The sequence below is a fragment of the Pieris rapae genome, chromosome 13, assembly GCF_905147795.1.
Source record: "Pieris rapae chromosome 13, ilPieRapa1.1, whole genome shotgun sequence".
NCBI classification, from domain to species: domain Eukaryota; kingdom Metazoa; phylum Arthropoda; class Insecta; order Lepidoptera; family Pieridae; genus Pieris; species Pieris rapae.
The window spans coordinates 2,056,651-2,080,447 of record NC_059521.1 but is presented as its reverse complement, the minus strand read 5'-3'; the positions used below and the strand labels follow the sequence as shown (position 1 = coordinate 2,080,447).

General features: G+C 33.3%; 1 protein-coding gene across 3 annotated transcripts in view; it reads left to right on the top strand.

The window, feature by feature from the left end:
* The window catches only part of LOC111003748 (cyclin-dependent kinase 14), a 92,162-nt gene that overhangs the window by 56,546 nt on the left and 11,819 nt on the right, over positions 1-23,797 (top strand). For all 3 annotated transcript variants that reach the window (XM_022274418.2, XM_022274419.2, XM_022274420.2), the window contains 2 exons: positions 13,723-13,881; positions 21,612-21,814. In XM_022274418.2, the coding sequence (XP_022130110.2) occupies positions 13,723-13,881; positions 21,612-21,814 (362 nt within the window). The remainder of the gene's footprint in view (positions 1-13,722; positions 13,882-21,611; positions 21,815-23,797) is intronic.

Sequence of the window (23,797 nt, the reverse complement as noted above, 5' to 3'; positions counted from 1 at the left end):
ATTTAACGATCAAATTCCCCTCTGTGGGGCGTGGGCCCCTTGGGAAACACTGCTCTTGGGTGTTATTTACAAAGAACGTCTTAGTACCTTAATAAAATTGTCTTCACTTCTGGCCTTTTTTTACAACTGTGGGCAACTGGAAGGAGACTTACATAATGATAAGTAATACCGCTGCCCATAGACACTGACATAGCCAGAGAGTGCGCAAGAGCGTTGCCGGCCTTTTAAAGATGGTATGCGCTTTCTTTGCAATTAAAAACAGTATTGAGTTGAATGGTTGCTTATTTTAAGTACATACATTGAGCGTTAAGTTCAACAAACACATTTTGGTACGGAATGCGTAAATCCTCAAGGTTATGTCAAAGTCAAATCATTTAATTCATTTAGGACTATTAACAAGGCACTTTTGAAAGACACAATTACAAGTCAAAGATATTAAACAAATATAAAAAATTGTTGCGCCTTCCAAAACGTAGTTTTATATAGTGAAGAATGTATAAGAAACTGCATACTAACTTTTTTGAAATACTTCATGTGCTCCGAAAAGGTATGAATACCTACTGCAAAATTTGTATTTGAATGTGGCTCACACAGACATCTGAAAAAGACAGTCGAGACTATTTATAGACTGGTCTGCTTTAAGTTTGACCTTTCCGCTTCGGTTACCGTTCCATTACGGCGACCTTGAAGAAAGTCTTTCATTTTGAACTTTCATACCACAAATTAAACCGTACAGCTTAAACACACGTAACATACTATAGTCAGATACAATGATATCTTAATCAAACATTACTAATACAGTCAATCTGGTATAACGACATCAAAGGTACCTACTGCTCATATTTGGTCGTAAAAACCGATAGTCGTAACAGCCGATGACGTTGTTATTAAGTACCTTATACAATAGATTTGAGTCGAGTACTTTGATATTCGTCAATATAACCGATATGTTGTTCTAAACGATGTAGTCGTTATCTCTAGACACTTAATTAAAGATCGATATTCAATCAAGTCGTTAGCGATTTACATAAAGCAGCGTCGAATACGTTTAACTGTCCGTCTGATCGAAAGCCAGCGTGTTGATTAATAATGTGAAATAAGATGGCGGTCACGACAACAGCTGATTACTTTTAGAGTCCTTCTTTTGGCAAAGTGGCTTTTGGTTTCAAATTGTGATATTTGGTGAATTTGTAAACATGTTGTCCACTCTGCCATGATTAATTAATTTGTTATTGTTATTTCGTAGTGATCGTGAAGGACTAAGAGCTTGGAAATTCCGTGTTTTGTTTTATTGTAAATGGTTAGGTTAGGTTAGTCTTCTTGTCAAGAAATGTTTAGGCAACTCGTTAAACGTTTCGTTCACTGAATTGTCTGACTAAACTTTAGCGACTTGATTGAATATATATGGATCTTTGATAAACTGTCTAGAGATTCAATTAATTACTATACTGCGACATTAAAACCTCGCATAGATTTTACCCGCAAAACAATTAAACATATAAATACCGGATATTACTAATTTATTGTAATATGAAGACATCAACAGCCGTTTAAATATTCAACCCATGGTCTTGCTGATAAAAGACCGATAATTTTTTGTGGAGTTTTCAATGGCGTTCTTTAGTGTTCCGTACAACGTGATGAGAATGATTATTGTCACATGTCATACTCAATTTATGGAGCTTTATGAAGCTTTATCTAAATCATTGATCAATAAATGTAATAGATTTGTAATTTATATAAATGTGGTATAGGTTGATGACTAATCCCTCTCCGAGCGGCTTGAGTTTTAGGTTTAAATACATTTATTCTCATAATAGACAATAGTCACTTACATGAGAACTTATATGCTAAAGATATAATGTATCACGTCGTGGGTCATTGAAGAGCTTCAAGGATGAATTAGCGAAGTGGAACTTGGTTGGACTTTAATTTTTGTAGAGAACTGGGATCACTCAAGAGATGGTTTTTTAATCTTAATTCAAATATTGCTAGGGTGTCTGCACGTTTTATTCCGCGCACTCACTATGTGGGAATATATGAAAAAGTCAGGCACTTGCGAGCCCCCTAGCACTGTGTGTCTATGGGCGGTGGTATATAGAGAGTGGTATATCAGGTGAGCCTCCTGCCCGTTTGCCCTCAGTGCTATAAAAAAAAAGCTACTTAAGCGTGTAAATGTCAAGCTTGGGGTCGTGCGCAATTGCTCGTATGGTGAAGGCAAACGTCGTGCGGCAACCGGCATATCTTAGATCCAGAAATAAATGTGTCTGGCATATAGGATGATTGAATCAAAAATTATAGAATAAACAAATGTAATAGGCCAATAAATTATTATCAATATGCTAATATCCGAATGAGGATTTGTTTCTAAAATCTTTTACATTTTTTTAGTATATGTACTAAGCAAGGTTATTATCAATCATAAAATGTTTTGTATATGTCACGTTTTATATTATTTGTGTATGTAAATAAGACGAGCTTTTGTGCTTTGAATACTGTTAAGTTTAATAAGGTATATAAATAAATGAATACAGAGCTTTTTTATAAGCACTATCACACACACATATATATATATATATATATTACTATATAAGGAAACGGGCATTAGTCTCACCTGATATTAAGTGATACTGCCGCCCATGGACACTCAATACTGCGTTGCCGGCCTTTTAAGAATTGCTACGCTATTTCCTGTATTTCTGTGTGTGAAATTAGTTCAGAAATATTAGTGGGCAGATGATTCCACATGGTGATAGTGTTCGGCAAATAAAAACACTATTAGATCTAAATTTAGACTAGCAAATAATATCTTATACATTAAATGCATCAGAAATACGTCTACGTGACCCTGATTCGAATGTAGGTCATGAAGACTTCAAAATATTAAATATTTACTTGTAAAAGACGTCACCGAATGACTCACGAGTCCCGGACAGTGGCATGTTTTTGTTTGAATTATTAACATAACTACCCAGCCCCGTATAGGTGTAACTGAAATTTTGTATTAAATTATTAGTTAACGGTTTTTTTTTCTTGCACAAAATGAGTTGTACTTAGCTCTCTTTTTTTTCTGAGTATAGGGGGAAAATTGAGCCTACGGGACCCCCAAAAGGGGGCAGTCATCGCATCCCATAGAATATAGATATTCATTTGTAGTGGGTGCTTTCTGGTCTTTGAGGGTGAATACTCTTACTTTAAACTATTGGAATCCTATCTCTCAGGGAAGACCTCAAAAAAGTGCCTTGTGGTATGAGGCAGTGACTAAAACTTGTTTTTAAAACTAACAAAAACTTTATTTAAAATTATGTTTACAAAAACTAGCGTTCAAGTTGGAATTAAAGGTTTGGGTAAGAGTAGGGATACATTAAAGGAACAAACTAATAAATCATAACATATTACTACGTAAACTAATGATTAACTTATACAAGGTAAAGAAATAGTAATTAGGTAAATAGAAATATTAATAATACAGTGGGGACCGCATAACACTTGTGACACAGACTGTAGGAAAACTTCCAGCCATCAAGGTTATGCTGTCTAGATTTTTACAACATAGCCACAGTTCGCGCTAAGTTTCGACTCTGGTCTAAGTCTAACTCTAAGAGCCAACAGATTTTTTGATAAATATATGAGTAAGTTAACCATGTTTTTATATTACTACTTATTAAACTCATCCCCTCGGGTTAACTTTAAACGTTTACTTTAAGTTATTATTGTGATAAGTAGTGTGTTATTTTTATGAATAAATAACTTTCCCGTTTAACATCCGCTGCTGATAAGACAATGACTCTATGTTGCAAGACTGAAAAACCTGTAGGTATTGTTTATCGACGAGCATTTGAGGTTGTTTGCACTGATCATTCCATATTAGAATTTTGAAATTCTATAATTTTGACTTAAAATTTGAAATAACTTAGCTTACCTTCTATGTATTTATAAAATTATGTTATATACATACATTATCAATTACTAAGATTCTTTTTTCGATTTAAATTCTTCATAGTCAGTTTATAAACACACTGAATGAGTAACATAGACGTTAGATGTTTTAATTATTCTGTATTAATGAATGAACAATCCGCCCGCATACAGCCTCATTAAGATGCGTATGAGTGGGTAGATGACGTCTATGAGGTAATGTTGACGCATAATTTACTAGACAAAATATGCAGAGTCCAAATATTATATCGTAAAATATATTTTAATGATTATACGTGTGTAAGTAGGTATTTTATATTAAGGGGAGCCTTCTCAACCAATCAATCGAATAATTGATTGACATTAGACCACCTAAAATGGCACTTTTTAACGTTAAATAAAATATAATTTCTGGAGAAGAAACTCTGCGCTTACTTTTTAAAAATAGGGTTTACAATATTTGTATACATTAGTTAAATAATTATATGTGAAGACAATGTAATTCCAGAATAAAATTACTATACAGGTCTATTAATGTATTATTAAATTCTGGCAATATGTGTGTCTAAAGACGGCGGTATTATTTAAAGTGACTTTGAACTTAGTTTTTCATACAAACATTTATTTCCTCAATCATGTAATCGTGCACTGTAAGGATAATCTATGTATTTTTGTGAGTAAATAAACTTCTTGTATGTATGTAATAACCTCGTATGGGCTCTCAAATCTCAACCCTGTATCGTGGCCCACTTTACCGTGAAATAAAGACATATAGTAATTCTATATGTATTTTGACTTATTAAAATAATATTTGGGGTTTCATTTTCATTTTTTTTCTTTTCTTTTAACAAGACTGAGAGAAATAACAATGTATAGCCTGGGATTTCGTCTGCGTGTTGGTTGTTATGCAAGCAATTCGACGTTTAAATATTTTTGAACAAATTCATTAACTACATATATAGGTTTTTATTATAATATTTTTGATAATCGGTGTATAAAGTTAACGTACATAGTTTAATGAACCTTTTTCCTAGTGCGTTAAGTGAACTGTCAAAAGTTATATTATTTGTTAGTGTTCATTATAGTAGTTAATTAATTACCTGGATTTTTTATTATCTTATTCCTTTCAATTATTATTTAAATTTTATTAACTTATTGTGCACTCTTGTCAATTTATGATCACCTGTTTGCGCAGGAGTGGTTTTATAAATAAAAGCAATAAGCTATAGACGACATGCAATACCGCGTTGAGTCAACCCGTTGTATAATCTGAATATCAGGTTATTACCGCAATCGCAAGGTTGTGGGTACATTTCCGCAACTTGACACTATTGTGTAATAAATATTAAAAAATAAGTATTGAATTATACATAATTTGTTTGTACTTGGTTTAGTAAAACTGAATTAGAAAACTTCCGACGACAAACGACGTCAAACCAATTATTTAAAGGCCGGCAACGCACTCGCGAACCCACTGGCATTGAGAGTGTTCATGGACGGCGGTGTTTTTTTTAGGGGTAGATTGGTAGATTGAATTAAGTAAAAAAAATACCGCATGATCATGTTCTTTATTTACTGAAATAAAGAACTGTATTGCGATTAACATTTTCCTTTTATTCTGACCTCAGGTCATATACAAGTCTATGACTCACGTGGGGTGGCCAAACCACACCTCGGAATATAAATTGCTCGTGTTAATACATTCAAGCAATTATCGTTCATATTGTGTTGGAATACATTCGTTAATTGAATAACAGCAGCGTAATAAAATACCTGTAGAATTGGTCACAGGATTGTGTTCTAACGTGTTGTACGTGATTATGAAAGTCAACTTGTTTTGGTATTCTCTGTCGTGACCTATTTTGTACATTAGCTATGGAGATTTGTTACCTGTTTTAATATGGATGTATTGTTTTAAGAACACTGCTAAATGAGCAGTGTTGGCCTAGTAGCGTGCGACTCTCATCACTGAGGTCGTAGATCTGGCACAGAAGAGAAACATAGTGAGGGAAGGCAAGGCATGTTTTAGTTAAAATAGTTGATGGTGGGTGCACAGAAAGAAGACTGAGAGTTTGTAGCGTCAGTATTTTTTAACAATAATAAAAATAAAAATGGCCTTTAATCGAGTATACTTAGTCAATTATCCTACTAGTACTCGAGCTCTGATGGAGTGAAGGCCTCCTCCAAATTCTTCGATTTGTTTTTTTATTCCTCACGGCAATTTACTTTATTACTGCCCTGATTTCTTTTATTCCATCTTTCCAAGTTTCTGGTGGGCGTCCCATGTTTCTTCTATGCATGGATTATTCCAAGTAGGGGCTTCTTGACCCATCTGCTATCACAAATGCGAGTATTAGGCCCATTATCACTTTAACCCTTCTGTATGTGTTATGACGTCATTTTCGATTGAAGAATCGAACGCCATGTAACTCTTTTGCATACTCCAATCTTCTTTATTAGCGCCTTATTGAAAATCTAAGTTTGGCATCCATATGACAGACATAGAAGCATCTATGCATGTGTGTATGTCTATGATTGTTTTTTATACATAAGTTCGACAAAACCACCAAAAAATAGGCTTATGAAACTACGATGAAATATTATGTATTAACAAATAAATAAAGGATTTTAATGGATGAAACATCAGCGAATTACTTTTAGTACTCACTTTATAAATGTATTTAGTATTTTATGTAAGTATTTATTTATTTATAGCCTTATAGTATCAGAATAGGAAAATTATAACTATAGATAGTGTTTTTTAAAATCGACGATAACAGATTCTGTGTGCCCACTGGCAAGGCCTCCTCCATTTTTCTCCATTTTTCCTTATTGTATATCAATCTCGTCCAGGTCTTTCTAGCCATTTCCACAATTTCGTCGTATTAAGTATTTTATCTTTAAACATTACGATTTATTTTAAAACCAGTCTAGTATTAAAAGTTCGTAAAATGCCTTTAAAGTAACTATTATTACTTGGAAATACCAGCAAATAGAACTGGCGAAATGAGGGAGCAGCTATCGGTTGTCAACGGAACGTAGACTATAGAGATTGATCCATGATAACATCCGCCGGAACACGGAAGGGAACAAAGTGTCACGGAAACAATGCACACCACTAATTACAAGCTGTTCGTTGCGGAAGAGAATTGTAGCACGTTTCCCTTTGAATAAGATTTTATAATTCTGACTCACCTAATTTCCCTAATAAACGTATTTCATCACGTCATTAGTGACAAGAATATTTTTAATAATTTGTTTTCTATAGAATTCAGATACTTATATAATCTCTCTCTATCTCTTTTCTTCAGTCCCGCTCTTCGTTTTTGAAGGTCGTTTGTGGCGCTGATCAACATCCTTCACAATCCCTTGCCATCGGCAAGTCTCTCAGCCTGGGTGATGGTAAGACTTGTAATAGCACTTCGAAGATCGAATAAGCTGATCACGATAAGTTTTTCCAAAAAACTCATTTCCGTAGATAGCAAAGCTGTAACAATCTTAGTATGAACACGTTTTCTTATCAATGCAGGGAATCCTAAGCATCCGCCTCCAATACCACGTTTCTAGAGCGTCTATTTTCCTCCAGATGTTTGTAGAGTCCGGGATTCAGAGCCACAAAGTAAAATATATTACCAGAGTCTCAATCAATTTCTTCTTTGTTTTTAAAGTAACATTCCCGTCCTTCCATAAACACAGCAACTTTGTCATTGCTTCTTCTAAAATCGAATTCCAAATAGTTCTTTTAAAGATGACGTAATATTAAATTATAAAAGTTTTCCTAACTTTATAAAAGGCTACGGACTGATTGAGTTTAAGTTTTGAAAGAAATTTCCGATTTCTATTGTTCTTGAATGAAAGGACCGCCCGCATCGACTCGCGATCTAAAGGGAGGCCAATAGTCTTCCTGAAACTTAATCTAATATTTTTTTATTGGATTAAGCTATAAAAACTCTTGAGACATTATTAAATAAAGATAGAGCGGATCGTTTTAAATAATTTATTTTTTATGTTTATTGTTAATTTAAGTTTGTTAAGTTTGGAAATAAAATGTTAGGTTTAAGAGTTACAAACCTGTTACGTTTTAGAGCGGCCATATCTCTCTTTACTCTACTACTACTACTACCATAAATAACATATACATATTAAAGCATTTGGGATAATTACATGCCATATATTTTTTTATATTTATTTGCGCGCAATCAAAACTTGCTTATTAAGGATTGCATGGTGAGGATATCGCAATGACTAACTGAAAATCTACGATATGTCTTACTAATCGATAAATTATAAATGTCAAGATTTACAAGAAATATAATGTATATCTAAAATAAACATATACTTTTGTTATGTCTATGACTAAAATTGTGTTTTAAAAGTAAATAAGTTGAATTTTGTAACAAATCTGGACAACGCCGTGTTTAAGCAACCGCTTAATCCATAATCTACCCGGAAAGTAACCAATAGTCGTTGTTTCAACAGTAGCATTGTTTGGACGAATTATCGTTCTCACACAATGCTATTTCAATAACGTAATCTGATATTTATGTAGTATCAGCAAAATCGGTGATGTAACTGAACGAATATTCCTTAAACCTGTGTTGCCTACAAGTGAAGGTATCCATTGTGTTATAAGCCTGTTATATATAGTTAGCAGAACAGTGTTGGTCGTAGCTTCAGCGTGCTACTCTCATACCTGAGGTCGGTCGTTCGATTCCCGGTTGTGCACCAATGAAGTTTCTGTGTGCGCACTAACAACCGTTCGAATGGTGAAGGATAACATCCTGAGGAAACCGGCATGCTTAGATCCAAAAAGTCGACGGCGTTAGGCATAGGAGGATGATCACCTACTTGCTCTTATAAATTGGAAAGTGATCATTATACAAATCAAATCAAAATATGTTAATGCAGTTTAGATGCGTCTTAGTGCATGCTTGTGAATGTCAAAAACGTTTACAAAATTCGCGAAAGAGCTAAAACTACCAAGAGGTCTTGTTCTGAGAAGAATGGGTAAGAAACTCAGCAAATGTTACCCTCCATGTACAATACAATTATTCAAAGGGTTATGTCATAAACCACAACGTCATTAAAGTTACGTAAGTAAAAAAAATCTGTTCTGTGATTTACATTCACAATTCATTAAGCTCCACTGATTTATTTTTATTTTATTACTTTAAAATAACATCAACGGAATAATACATTTTATTTTTCAAGAGAAAGGAGTGCAATACAGATCGCACAAAATAAAGGGATAGTCGAAGTAATTAAATTTTTTTAAAGTGTAGTGTTCATGATTAAAGTGTTTTTGCTGGCTGTACACATTCCGGTAGCCGCTCTCAAGTGGTCGTGACTTCGCTAAATGAATAACGTGGTTTGTGGACGTATTTAGGAGTATCCAAAGTTTTGCATAAATTACAAAGTGTTTGGGAGATTTCACATCAAAGTTAATATGTGTTAAGTTGAAGTTAGAAGCGAGTTTGTAATTGATGGAAGCCACAATCGATTCGACTTAATGCGGGGAATTTGTTAAGCTCAACATTTTCTCGTGTGGGAAACAAAAGATAAGCCGCTCGATTTATCGGAGATCCTGAATTTGGGATCGAGGGAAAGAGTCAGCATTTTAGTTATGTGTGCGTAAGCCTTTTTTAATATGATATGTTTGTCAAAATCTCCTTTTAACGGGATAATTATATTGTTTTATACATAAATAATTTAACAGGTCGGTAGTTTTGTATGTAGGAAGATATTTTGATGGTGAATGTTTTCTGCATATAACGGTGATATTCAAACGTTGATTACTTACTTGTCATTATTTTAACAGAGAAAATAGAGAGATATATCGTCTGTCAAATGGTCGACATACTTTGAATATAATATATTCCATTTTCAATTGTAGAACTCCTTCCTTTCTCAAAAACTCACTTCCCGTCTCTAGCTCCTTCTCTATCTTCCTTCAAATATCTATTGTACAAGCATTACCTGACAACATAGTATCCCTAACTGTTTTACTAAATGATGTGAAATTGATTTAAAATTATCGTGATTCATGTGCACTTTTTTGTTCTTTTTTTAATATTGTCCTGATTACTCTTACTCTTAAGAAATTCCTATGTGTCTTATGTATTTTTCCACTTCTTGCTAATGTCATATACTTTTTTCTCACAATTTTGCTTGGAAGAGGTCGCTCGAAAGTGATTAGCCCTTATTTTCATTGAATTTTGTCAATTTTATAACATTTCTGCAACGAAGTGTTTATAAATAAAATACAATCAAAACCTGTTTAACGACGATATTATTATTATTAATACAACCGGTATGTTGTTCTAAACGATGTCGTCGTAAACGTTTTGACTGTATTACCTATTCTGAATTTCTCGAACTTACCAACTTGGCTTTGTGAGTTAAAAAGTGAATTATCTTGAAATATGTACTCATAAATTATCTTCCAAGTAAGCCAGCAGATGGCCCCCGTTTTCGGCAACGTGTGCAGCTATATGCATAATGAATGGTGTAATTTACTGCACGCTGAAGGCCGTGTTAAATTGTCTAGGTAATTGGATGTGAACAAAAGTGTATCCGGCGAATGGCCTTAGCAACTGAATTGTCTTTAAATTTGTAAGATTTATTATGGCTATTCATATTCCCTTTAAGACGAGCCATTTGTGCTTTATTGTTGATTCTTAAGTATGTCGTTACTTTTTTTAATGTTTAGTTACAAACAATCGAGTTTCCTGATGTATTGAAACATGTTTTCAGAAGACTGGTTTCAGTGACTCATCACTAAATAAAATTAAAATACATAATTTAACTTTGAAGGTAACTGAAATTTGTCAAAATAAATGACGCGGTTGGAAATTGTATGCTGATTGTAAATAAAAAAACTTTTGTAGTTGTAATTGAAATTGTAGCAAGATAATTAGAATATAATGGTCATTTCATCTATACTATAAGTATAATAAGAGAATATTAGGACTGTTTTAATATTTTTGTACACTACGAGGATTTAACGCGGGCCAATCAGCACAGCCTCTATTAAATTAAAATGCTGGGAAAAAAATACACGTGATAACCGAGAGACTGCCTTTAAGTGGACGGATTTGTGATAAAATTTTGAAATTACATTAATAATTATCTTGATAATTGCTTTTCTAAAACCAATTGTGATGTTATTAGATTATAATAAACCCGAGATAAGAGCCAAGGCTCAAGATAAACACGGCTGAGTGTGTTTGAAAATTATGCATAACCCGCCTAATCCCCGCACAATCAACGCTCATCTCGCTTGACTTACTCTTGCAGACGATTAAAGTTTCCCTTCCGTTCTTGAAGTGATTTCGTGTTATGTTTTTATAGAAATATATTGCTTTTAGTCACCCATGTGAAAATGTTTAGATTAAATTGGGAATCACCGTACGTAGTGTTATCTCAAACTGAATTACCTTGGTGATTGAAAGTCTGCCACGGTCCAATTCGCAAGACATTTTCTATTGCAAGCTGTGGAATCGACGCCTGAGGATGTTCTGTGGGAGATACGAACCCCAATTGTGAAAATATTTTTTTTAATAAAACTGAGGGCGAACGGGCAGTAGGCTTTCCTAATGTAAAGTGATACCACCGCCCGTGGACACTCGATGCCAGAGGGCTCGCGAGTGCGTTGCCGGCCTTTAAAATGCTCAACAAATACACAACATATACGTAAAATAGTACTTGCGGGAAAATGGATATACTATGGAAGTACATAGTATTGTCTTTTATTAACATAACTTTTACACATTTAAAGGAAACACTTCGACCACGCACGCTGTAAAGCACGCGAAACGTCAATTAAATTTAAAATTATGTCTAAATCATTATAAGTTTAAATACAATAATACATAACTATAATCCGTAAAAAAGTGTTTTCTTTTACTATGGAAGTCAACAGAAATATACAAATTTATGATAAAACCTTTTTAAATAATGATAACACACGTATTTTCGAACGAATCAAAAAAACTACAGAAGATTATTCATATTTCTAGTCTAAAATATTAACAAGAATTGAAATTGTTTTATTGCCACAGTTTAAACCCTATTATACTCCTTCGGGTGCTTCATGCAAATTCAGGATAGTTCTCGCAGTCACTTAGTTATTCTGATAGACAATAATATACTTTGACTTAATTGCTGGACTAGCTGACCTGGCTAGACTTCGTTCCGCCTTACATTCTAATAATATCGTGTTAAATTTAGTTAAACTTAATTTAGGATTTCATTAAGGTAATAACATTAATGCAAAAACAGAATTTTTTTTTTGTCAAGCGATGGCACCACATGCTGTTTGCAAACGTAAAATTAATTAATTTATATATTGTTATTAGATTACATATTCTGCTATTCGAAGCGGAGAAGAATCCACAAAAAAAGAGATAACTAACATTGGTCCAGCTAATCTTGAATTATAAGTGGTGTAACACGACTTTGTGAGCTTCGAGGCGCCTTCATGTGCATGGAATACTCCATGCCTCTAGCCAAAGTGCTACTGGAGAGATATTAAAACTAATCCCAGCAATCAAATAGATAACTCCTGGACTAAATATTTTATTGCATTGAATGTGAATGTTTCAGCTGAAATTCATATAAGTAAATTAATTAACGTATCAAAACGAAAGCCTGCGAGCAAATCGAAATGGAAATTGAAGCAATCAATTTGTCATCCGGCGAACATTTTTGTGTCGTAATTCGTTTTATTGAGTACGTACGGTTTATGTGGTGGTAGTGTTTATCAAGTGTTATGAAAGTAAAGAGGTTATAATTTTATTTGGAAAAAAACTATTGAACAAATTTTAATATTTTCATTTCATTTAATACACTATATTTTAATATATATAGGAAATTGAAATAATGTGTATAAATTCATGGTGGGATCATGGGAGATATCTGTTTTGGGACATAATATATCTTTAACATATATGCAATTTTGAAAAAGAGTACCGAGAGTTTTTTACGCCGGCTTTTTCTCTGGGCCTACACCCTCTGTCTTCTTTGCCGATGAGGATAGGGATGCCAACAGGTTCAAATTTAATGACGTGGAATAAGTGATACCATGATGATCTTATGTTCCAAAATAAACGTATTTTATTTTTTATTTTTTTAATTATTATTTTATTATTTATATGAAAAACATGCACTTGCGGTAATTGATTAAAACATGAAGGCGCATAACTTTTACGGTTATATGCCATGCGATTGAAGTAAATCTTAAAAGTGATAAAACCCCAACCTAATAGAGATCTTACGAAAAAAAATCCTACTATATAATATTAAGAATTTTAGGTATCGAGAATTTATTTAAGAGAAACCCATCTTTAATTACCCTGAAACGTTTATAATGGACTCGGTTGAATAGCCAAACCTGTAGGTAATGTCCTGTCCCTCGTAAAAGCCTACTGGAAGTGGGTATTAATTAAATTTTGATGTTCCAAGTGCCCTTTCCCTGTTCTGTCCTATAGTAATTATGCGTTAGAACCTTTAATTACCAGTTAACGTTTGTTAATTTTTTAATGTAAACGATACGATGATATATTTAAAAATTAGAGCCTTAATTCCTACGCTATAAGCTTTTTATAGCTATTTACTTGTTATCTTTATCAGTTTTTAATAACGGAAAGAGACAAAACATTATTTGGCTTCTGTTTAATCCAAGATTTTTTATCTACCCACAATTCTACAAATAAATTCATAATGAAAATTTTCTTTGTACCATTACTTTTTCATTTAAGATATTGTTTGAGATAATCTATTATATAGTAATTTCTCTTGTTACAGCAACAAAAGACGAGTCGGAAGGCGAAGACAAATGCAGAGATCGACAGTTTGGTGGTAGCGGCGCGCGAGGTAAACTACCCTACAACGGATACTCGGAAGAATGCCTCGATCGATTAGAACCAAACGGAAATATACCTAATGATAAGGATTCACATTATGGTAAGTTATGATAACTGAAAAAAAAATATTTATTATATTAAAAAAGGATGTGTAGTTAAAAGAGAAAGTTGGGCCCACACTAGGATTTCCTGTGCCAGGCCATCTATTATCTTAACGGTTCTTGACATATTAATCACAGAACAATTTTATAAGTATTTATATATAACTGTATGAGAATCGTTAGTCAAATTTTATTTTAATAAAGGTGTTAAAGATGCCTCCGGATGAGAAAAAAGCGTTGGGTGAAAGTGCGTTGTTTGTGTATGTAATTGTAACAAGGATTGACGAAAACATATTCCTGCGTCCTAATTGTTAATAATCTTACGTATAAGGGATACGCTATCTGAATTGACACACATCGCTGACTGTATATGGACACTATGAGGTTGCGTCCAATACATGTAGCTTTTACTATGTTTATTATCACTACTAGGTGCGAGACATAAGCCTAGCTAGAGTTACACGGTGTAGATTTTTAACTTTTACGACGGCCAAACTGGAATTTGAATCTTGTTTATTTTATTTATTAGTAATCTTACAGCAAACATATACATTATAAAACATAATACTTAGACAATAAATAAAGCCAAAACATATTACGTAGATAAACTGTATATGAAACACAAAAACATAAGTACATTTATATAAAATATACAAAGAAAAGAACACTGAAATTAACATTAAAAATACGATACGTAACATTACAAAGAAAAATCTATAACTGCTTTACAAAGTCTTCCCTTCAAATATTTCCTCACATCCTCTTTGGTGAGGTGGAAAATATCAATATCCTCATTATTAGTGTCATAATAGGATAGAACCCGAAATTGGTGAATTATGCAGGTTATTCGTGTTCACAAGAGGCACATGGAACAATTGTGGAGGTGGAGGGATATACTTAGAGAAAAAACAGCAGCAAATTGGAACTATCTATCCGCCGAATGTAATAAAACATAAATTATAGTTTTTTTATGTTTTTGGGTAAAGGATATGTAAAATTAATATGATTATGATGATTAATATATGAAAATATGTAAAGATTGATAGGAAAGACTTTTTGGACCTTTTTATAGATAAAAGGGTTTCTAAATGTGTGTTCGAAAAGTATTCAAAAAGTAATGAAACACATTGCTAGCGGACTGCTACGTTTGCAAAAGGTACGGCAACTCTTTGCAGAAGCAAAAACTTTTACCAAATACATCTGTAAAAATCAACTGTACATTTGTGTAATGTCAGATAGGTAAAGTATTGTTATCCGAAAACCCGCAGAGAAACTCGAAAAACTTACAGTTTTAACAAGTTTTAGTTAGAAAATGTATTTGAGGTTAGTTTATATTTTTACTTGTGTCTCTGACTGATCAGACATTATGTTAAGTAATTCCGTCCCCCATGAACACTCTCAATACGAAGCTCGCGAGTTTGCCGCCGGCCTTTTAATAATAATTGGTTTACTTAGGATATCTGGGACATTAAGTTATGATAGCCAACTAGCAGATATCATTACAAAAAAAAAGATTTGTATGTTATATTTGTACAAGTTGACTCAAAAAGGTCTGGACCGATTTTAAAAATTCTTTCACCATTTCATTATCACTAATTAATATGGGATATATCCAAAAATTGATTATGCTCATTACTACAGGCATACATTCTATTATATTATCAGACACAATTCCTTTCTTAATCACTACGTATCAGTATTGATTGTAGAGTAGTTGTAGGTATATAATGTATCTAATTATTATTATTATACCAATACCTTCAACCTCAGTGAAATATTTAAAAAAATTATCTGTTGATGTCCTTTATTCTGTTATAATTTTGTTTTCAATTATTAAGTCCCGTACCGGAGCAAGCGATACACTATTGATAAATACATTATTATTTACGTATGTCCTGTACGTTTATCCCAAAATGTTAAAAAAAATAAACATTCCTCCCATGCATAGGCGGGGTTTGCTGCTTATTTAGAAAAATCTTCATTATCATATATATAACTAAACGTACATTTATAACAGTCAGTAAAGGATTCTTCTAAATTTACCGTTACGGTCTTTAAAATCGCCAAGATATTTTTGTGTACAAAATTTTTGTGCACCTGCGACTATTACATTATTCATAACCGATTCATTTAACCACCAAGTATTTGGTTGATACATGTCGATACATGTCTTTGAATGCAAACTGTAGACTCAAGACCCGATCGTAAAGTATTAAGACCGGTAGGCACAGTTTCGCGAACAATTTAACGCCCCGTCGAAGCAAATTAATTGCCAATTACTTCCAGCATTACAATTGTTCGTATTATCGAAGAACTCTTGGATGTTATCGTTATGTATCGCCCATTTATTACTTGTATTTCCTTTTGATACATTTAGGGTGAATCGGGTGCGTGTTTCGAATAACGTATAATTTTTATAAGAGTTTTTATATGGAACATAATAAATAGCGTTGTTATTAAAACTAGATGCTTTGACGAAATGCAAATTCAAAAAAATCATTTATTCATGTAGGTAACATAATGAGCACTTATGAACGTCAAAAAAGAAATATACATGCTTCTATTTTTACATTTACTGCCAGTTCTCAAGTCTAGGGTGTAGAACGGAAGAGAACTGGCAATAAACTCTCCGCCACCCTTTTAATCGCCAAGATTTTCTTTTACAAAACGTTTCTAAGGAAATGCATCAGTATAAATTAAAAAACTAAGATTGTCTAAGATCCTCCTAGCAGGAGGCATGGTCAAATGACTAGGAGGATCTTTGAGGAGGACGCACTTACATTCTCGGCCGAAGAAGCCGCAAATACATAGTCGAAATAACTAACATCACCGTATACACGAATGCAAGCACGACCAGTCACTACAAGTAGCACCCGTTCACGAGTATGATGCATGGCCAGCCACGGCCTTCTCGCCATATTTTAGCGAGACAGACAACCCGACGCATGGACGCGGCGGTGATGAACCGTCCGACTGTTAGCACTGCGGTTACACCTAATTAATGAAATACTTATTGGCTTAGGAATCTTCGCCACAGCGCTTTGTCTTGCCGCACTGACTAATTAATTTAAGTAATACGTCCAATTTTTTAAACTGCACCAAAAGTAGTTTGTACACAATTTAGTAAGTTTACGAAATAGAATGTTCTTAATTAATTTGTATTACTGGTCAATGAGTACTTTTACTTTTTGACAAGAGTTTTTATTTTATTATTCGTATGAGTAAACAATTTATATTATACATACATGAGTATCCAGTATGTAGCAAATTATTAATGAGCGTCAAATAATCAATTTAATTTATATATTAAAATGATTAATAATCAACTAAGTGGTGTTATTATTCAGCGTGCGGCTCTTATCCCTGTGGTCGTGGGTTCGATCCCCGGCTGTGCACCAATAGACTTTCTTTCTATGTGCGCATTTAACATTCCCTAGAACGGTGAAGGAAAACATCGCGAGGAAACCGGCTTGCTTTACATATAATATAAAAAATATTGACACAAATATAATATATAGTATTTAATAAGTCTGTATATGTCAAAAACATATAGGCAAAAGCCGAGCCAAGTAGTTAGCGAAGAAATAAATTAAACAGGAACTAAAGACAAGACTAACTTGCTAATTGTTCTAACTTCTAACACAAAGTTGTATTCGTGTAATATGATGAATTTCTCGTACAATGTTCACGTCTACAATACAAGTGGAGTCTGCATAAGCTCTGCAAGATGTGAATTTTGCGAATTGCAGCCTTACAACGTGCACACGATTTCGAAACAAATTCAGCTAATATATTGTTTAAAAGTTATCGTTTTTTTCTATTTAAAAAATAACGCTTTTTATGAGGTGAAATCGAATTTTTGGTTTATGCCATTTATGTATGAATATTCTCCGGCATCCACACGTTATAGTCCTTCAGCATACGAGTTAAGAAAAACATCAAATGTTCATTGGTGCACAGCTGGAGTTGAACCTACGACCTCAGGGATGATAACACAGAGGCTAACACTGCTCTTGTCACTTCTATTATTTATTACCTTAAAAATATTGTCGAATTTAAGTAATGACAACAAAGCATCATAATTGAGCGCCATTATCGTACCCAAGTTTGCCGCGACAATAAATATTACGCGTGTTTTAATCCCCAAAACAGGTTGGGATGACAAATGGTCCTTCAGGTGTCCATTTTAATTAGGGAAACGTCATGCGAAACAAGGGCGAGCCGAAATTTATAAAGCCCCTATCAATATTGATAAAACGTTAAATGTTTTTGTTTGTCCGAGCTCCTGCTACTCTATCTGGCTCTGGGTGCGATGTACCCAATTCAACCAAATCGAATAGTTTTGGTACAATATCTTAGGGTAAGATTCAGAGATGTGTACTATGTCGGAGTTGTTTGTCTATGTTGAAATGCTTTGACATACGCGAGAATATAGATTTTACATAAGACATGAGACAGGCTACTTTTATCTTTCCCTTTCAACATTTTATGACAGTAATCATTTCAGGTGTAAGATGCTGAAACCATTGTATCAATAACATTTTGAATTTTTTGATTGTATGTTTGATTTTCCTTAAAACAAATGTCAAAATTAAATCATAGTAAGTATAAGGTCAAAAGTATATCACATCATAATATATATCATTGTAATGTTTCCCTTTATCTGTTGTGCACACTTGTCATCGATGTACTGTTGCTTATATGTCGTGTTTTCACTGTAAGTGTCTATATAAGTATCGATAGTATACTTTTTTAAAATAAATGTATATCTTAATATATATATTTCTTGTGTGCGTGTGTATGTGACTGAACTCCTCCTAAACGACTGGACCGATTTAGACGAAATTTTTTGTGTGTGTTCAAGGGGATCTGGGAATGGTTTAGATTCACAATTTTGTCCGCTGGACAATGTTATTTTAATTAATTTTCAATTTATTAGTTGTTGATTGATTGATTTTGGAATGTTTTACATTGGATCCGACAGACGGCGCTACCATCGCAGTGTCAAATTTTAAATAATATTCGAATTTTAATTTTAGTCTGTCCCGAAAAAAAGTTTTGTTATCATTGTGTTATATCGTGTGTGACCATGTGACCATGTGCTGGATCGTTAGATATTGACATAACATTTATATAATAATTTTCATCAAAATGGGTTATTAAAAATTGAAATTTTGAAATTAAAGACGTGTAGACAGGACAACGTCTGTCGGATCCGCTAGTGTTATAATAAAATTGTATAACGCATATCTTGAGTTATTATAAATATTTGCTAGTTCTAATCAAGATATAAGCTCTAGTATAAACAAGAACTAATTTTAAAAGCGATTTAATGAGCATTTTTTCTGCCTTGAAATGTTTGTAATTAGCTACTTCATAGTTTAATCTTTAATCCGCTTGCGATTAAAGATTCTTAATGAGCGTCTCTTGTCAGAGGTCAAATGTTTTTTTTAAATAGCCCCGGTTTTGCTACGAATATTTTATTCCATGTTTTAAGCAATAGATGTTATGTATGTCATTAGAAGCCTTTGAAAAGGTCGTGATTACTTGGCGAGATGCAGCCAATAATGAATAATTTTTGATTGGACCTCGTTTTTAAAAATTGTTACCTGACTCAATGCTTTCTTACATTTGTTAGTATTTTTTAGTTTATTCATTACGTGTTCAGGTTTTGCTTAATTAGACGATATAATTTAGTCGAGAATGGAATTTAGAACCGGCGAGTGTGTTCTTCTACTAAGGAGTCTTCTTATACAATAGAACTACCCCTATATACAATAGTGTATGAAGCAATAATGATGTACAATCAAAACCTGTTATAACGACATCGAACGGACTACTCATATTTGGTCGCAATAACCGATAGTCGTAACAACCGATGACGTTGTTATTCAGTACCGAATACAATATAATTCAGCTGATGTTCAATGTGTAGTTCTAAACGATGTCGTCATAAATAGTTTTGACTGTATCTAGTAAAATGCAAAGTAACATAAAAAGAAAATTATTTTAATAGAACACGAATAAAAGAGCAATGACAGAAAATTTAAATTAAATCAGTTCTAGGCGTAAAACCACAATACGGCACTGGACTACGCCTGAACACTTCGGTTATAGCTATAATACAGGCAATAAAATGGTCCCTTCCCGAATTCATGTCTCGTATCGGGAATTCCGGGACCAACCGCTCCCTCGGCCCCGTGACCCACTTAAGTGCAACACGCTAAAATGTCATTTCCATTCACGAGTCTATTGCATAATTGCTATTGAAGGATTAGTATTTCGTTAATTTTAGTATTCTGTTTTTTTTTTTTGGTACAAAAGGTACTTGGAACATAAAAGGCCACACCATAGTGCACATTTAATAGCGTCAAACTAAAGACAATTATAATAAACACAAAAACAAAAGATTGAAAAATTAAGCAATTGTTTCAACGCTAATATTCTTAAAATGAGCGTTGTGTGAATGTTGTGTTTTAATCATATTTGATTTTAATTAATATCTTATCTTATTTTTTTTCTGTTTTATATACATATATTTTATCTATGTAATCTGTTTTGGCTTTCTGTATTGTCTTAAAATATGTATAAGTAAAAGCTTTTAGATTTTAGATATTTTTTTACTTATAATTAAATAAATAAATGTGTTTATGCAAATCTCATCCCTAAAGTGCGATCCTCGGCACGAAGCGAATATGAATATCTTTTTTTGGTTTATGTACTTCAAAATTCGAACATGAATCAAAACGGTTTATCGGTTTTGATTGATTGTCCCCATAATCGATTTGTTCAGTGTCTGTCTATGATTTATTCGTTTCGTGTTTACGCGTCGATATCTCTTTGTGACGTTAACGCGTTTCCAGAGTGCCTCTTAGAGCGAAAATATTGACGTCAAGAGAAAAATAGCTCCTTTCAGTGCCAGAGTTGACGCATTTCATTTGTTGTGAATTAATTCGTGGGCGACGTTTCAATAAAGTTTTATGCAATATTCTATAAATAACATTACAGATTTGAGGATGATTTTTAATTTAGCCCATCTATATATGGAATTGTCAGGATTTGAAAATGAAATAAAAAAATATTTGTACGCTGCGTAAAACTTATGTGTAAAGTGTCGCATATATGTCGCTTACTTATTATTATTTTTTATATTAAAAAGTCACACAAACGAAATACTTACAGAGTACAAATGACATACAAATACATGCATGTGCTTCAATGACAAGTGCGCACAATATAAAGGAAAACTTTAAAACGATAAAAAAGAGAATATCCAATAAATTACTTTTAATATACTTTGCAATTGTTATTATTATTATAATAACTTATTTTCTTTAACTATTATGCGGTCAAAGTAGATATTGTGTATAAGTGACATTTATTTATGTAAGGTAACCTTGTAGACGGTTTTAACAATACATATGTACATAGTTATGTGTAATAATAATAAAAAACATTCAAAAAAACGTGTATACGGTGAAGAAAAGCGCGTTTTTGACCTCGAATTCGGCGTTTATCAATATCACAGAAGGCACATATCTATAATTAATCGGAGAGTGTTCAGAGTTGATCGTATCTGCAGAAGTTTCATCATCGGACGTCGAGTTGTTAAGGCAGTGCTATCCCACACACCACCACTATGTGAAACCAGCTACCTACTGAAGTATTTCCGAACCTTTTAGGAAAAGTGACTTGTTACTATAGGTTAACGATTTTTGTTTTTTTACAGATTGGAGTGGCAGTGGCAACGGAGAGTATCGGGTTCGAAGACAGCTCTCAGTATCATCAGACTCGAAATTACTAGATGAGGGGGCGAGAGAGGAGGCAAGGGTGATTATGAGGCCGAAGCGACCACCCAGGCCCAAGTCTGAAGCGTTCCTAGGACCACATGAAAATTCTAACAGGCGTACCAAGAGATTTAGTGCATTTGGGGTAAGGCATATTTCATGATATACCTATACATTGAGTATGTGCAAGGGCCGGGGGGCATATGCATAGCATTTATTACTAACAAAACACACACACAGAAACACGCAAAAAACAATAATCATAAAAAATAATAACGAATGAGACATAACACTTTTTTTTCTTTTAAAGAACAAGGTACGTTTTAGGTATTGTGTATGTTGTTATATAGTATATTATGGTAAATAAAATAATATTATAAATTAAAAATAAGAATTATTGTTAAGAAATAGATAAATAAATAGATTTAGGCGGATTAAAAACTAGATTTCGTGGGCTCTTTATAATTTTTCAATGGAGGACGGGTTTGTCCCCGGCTCTTCAAAAAAATCGGTACACGCAGCCTTAATTTCTCTAACACTTATTTTTTCAGTTGCCTTTGAATATATATTATTATTACATCCATTTTTATTACGGGGCATTCAAGCTACGGCGGCCATTATATTGCTGATGGACAGATATACATTTATAGGCGCTTGGCATACGGTGACACAGTTTTGTTTCCCGTGGGAATTGCTTCAAATGTTACTTTTACGTCACCTAATCTGCTATTCGATATGACTGTTCATAGCATAATTTTATTCCTAGTAAGTAAACTACATATATAATACAAGATATCAGAATGATTGTCTCATGCGATTAGAAATTACTAGCGATCCGTATTTTTTTTGTTTTTGGAAATAAATATGTATCTTCCTTCTCTACTGTAAAAATATTTTCTGTCCACAGCGTAACCCTAACTAACGTGTTTACTGATGTGAAACTAATCTATAATTATCGTGATTCATGTGCAGTTCTTCTCACATAGCTCTGTCCTGGTACTACGTTTTAGAGTACTGAGTCTATCTTCGAGAGGGTTCCGATGTTCCCTCTCTCTCTCGTATCATTCCGCCCTTGTCCCACACCTAGAACGTTTTATAATATATAACTGATTCTGAAAACGAGATTCCTCAAAACTGTACCACTCGACTATACATGTTCTGAAACTGTCTGAAAATATCTTTCAGTCGCCTTAAAACTAAGGTAACAAGCAAATCACAATTTTCTCATATGTAATTGAACCTCTCCTGAAACGGTCAGAAATGTTATTTCACCCTGAAAAGTTCTCTTAGTAGTGGGAATCTAGAAACATTGCAGTCAATCCGTCTTCGTAACAATATTTTCAAAAGTATCAGTAACAGGTGTGATGTTTGAGAGCAAAAATAAATAATACATGTTGGTTTTTACGATATTTTGGGGAAATCAAATATACAACATTATGTTTCTTTAGTATTTAGCTATATACATAAGCCAGAGGAACTCACTAAATAACATCGAGCGATGTTTGCGTTTTAAGTATTAGCATTGTTAATTAGTTTGTAAACGTGTTATTAACATGCCTACTGTCTACATATTAATATAATAATTTAATATGCCTCGCTTTGTTATTTGTTTATACATTTACGCCTTTCCCAAAATCGTAGGCAGAAATGATAACACGAGTTTTGAGATTGAGCAGGATAGGATTATATAGTATTGTTTATTTATTAACTTTTACACATTTAAAGAAAACACTTTTTCAACGGATTGAAGCTATGTATGTATGCTATGTATATATATGAAAGTGTCCACGCACGCTGTAAAGCACGCGAAACGTCGGAAAATTTTTAAATTATGTAAAATAATTATAAGTACACATAATATAACACTGGAGGCTGATCACCTACTTGCCTTTTAGATTTAAAAAAATGCTCATGAAACAGATTCAGAAATCTGAGGCCAAGACCTAAAGTGGTTGTGACGCCACTGATTTATTTTATTTATTATTTATGTCATAACTTTTGATAAATATCTCTAAAAATCTTATTATACAATGCGAAGTAGGTCAAAGGTTCTTCAAGCTACTCTAATAAATTAGCTACTTAAGTCTTCTGGAGCATGTTAAATTTGAACCGTTTTAATTATATTCAA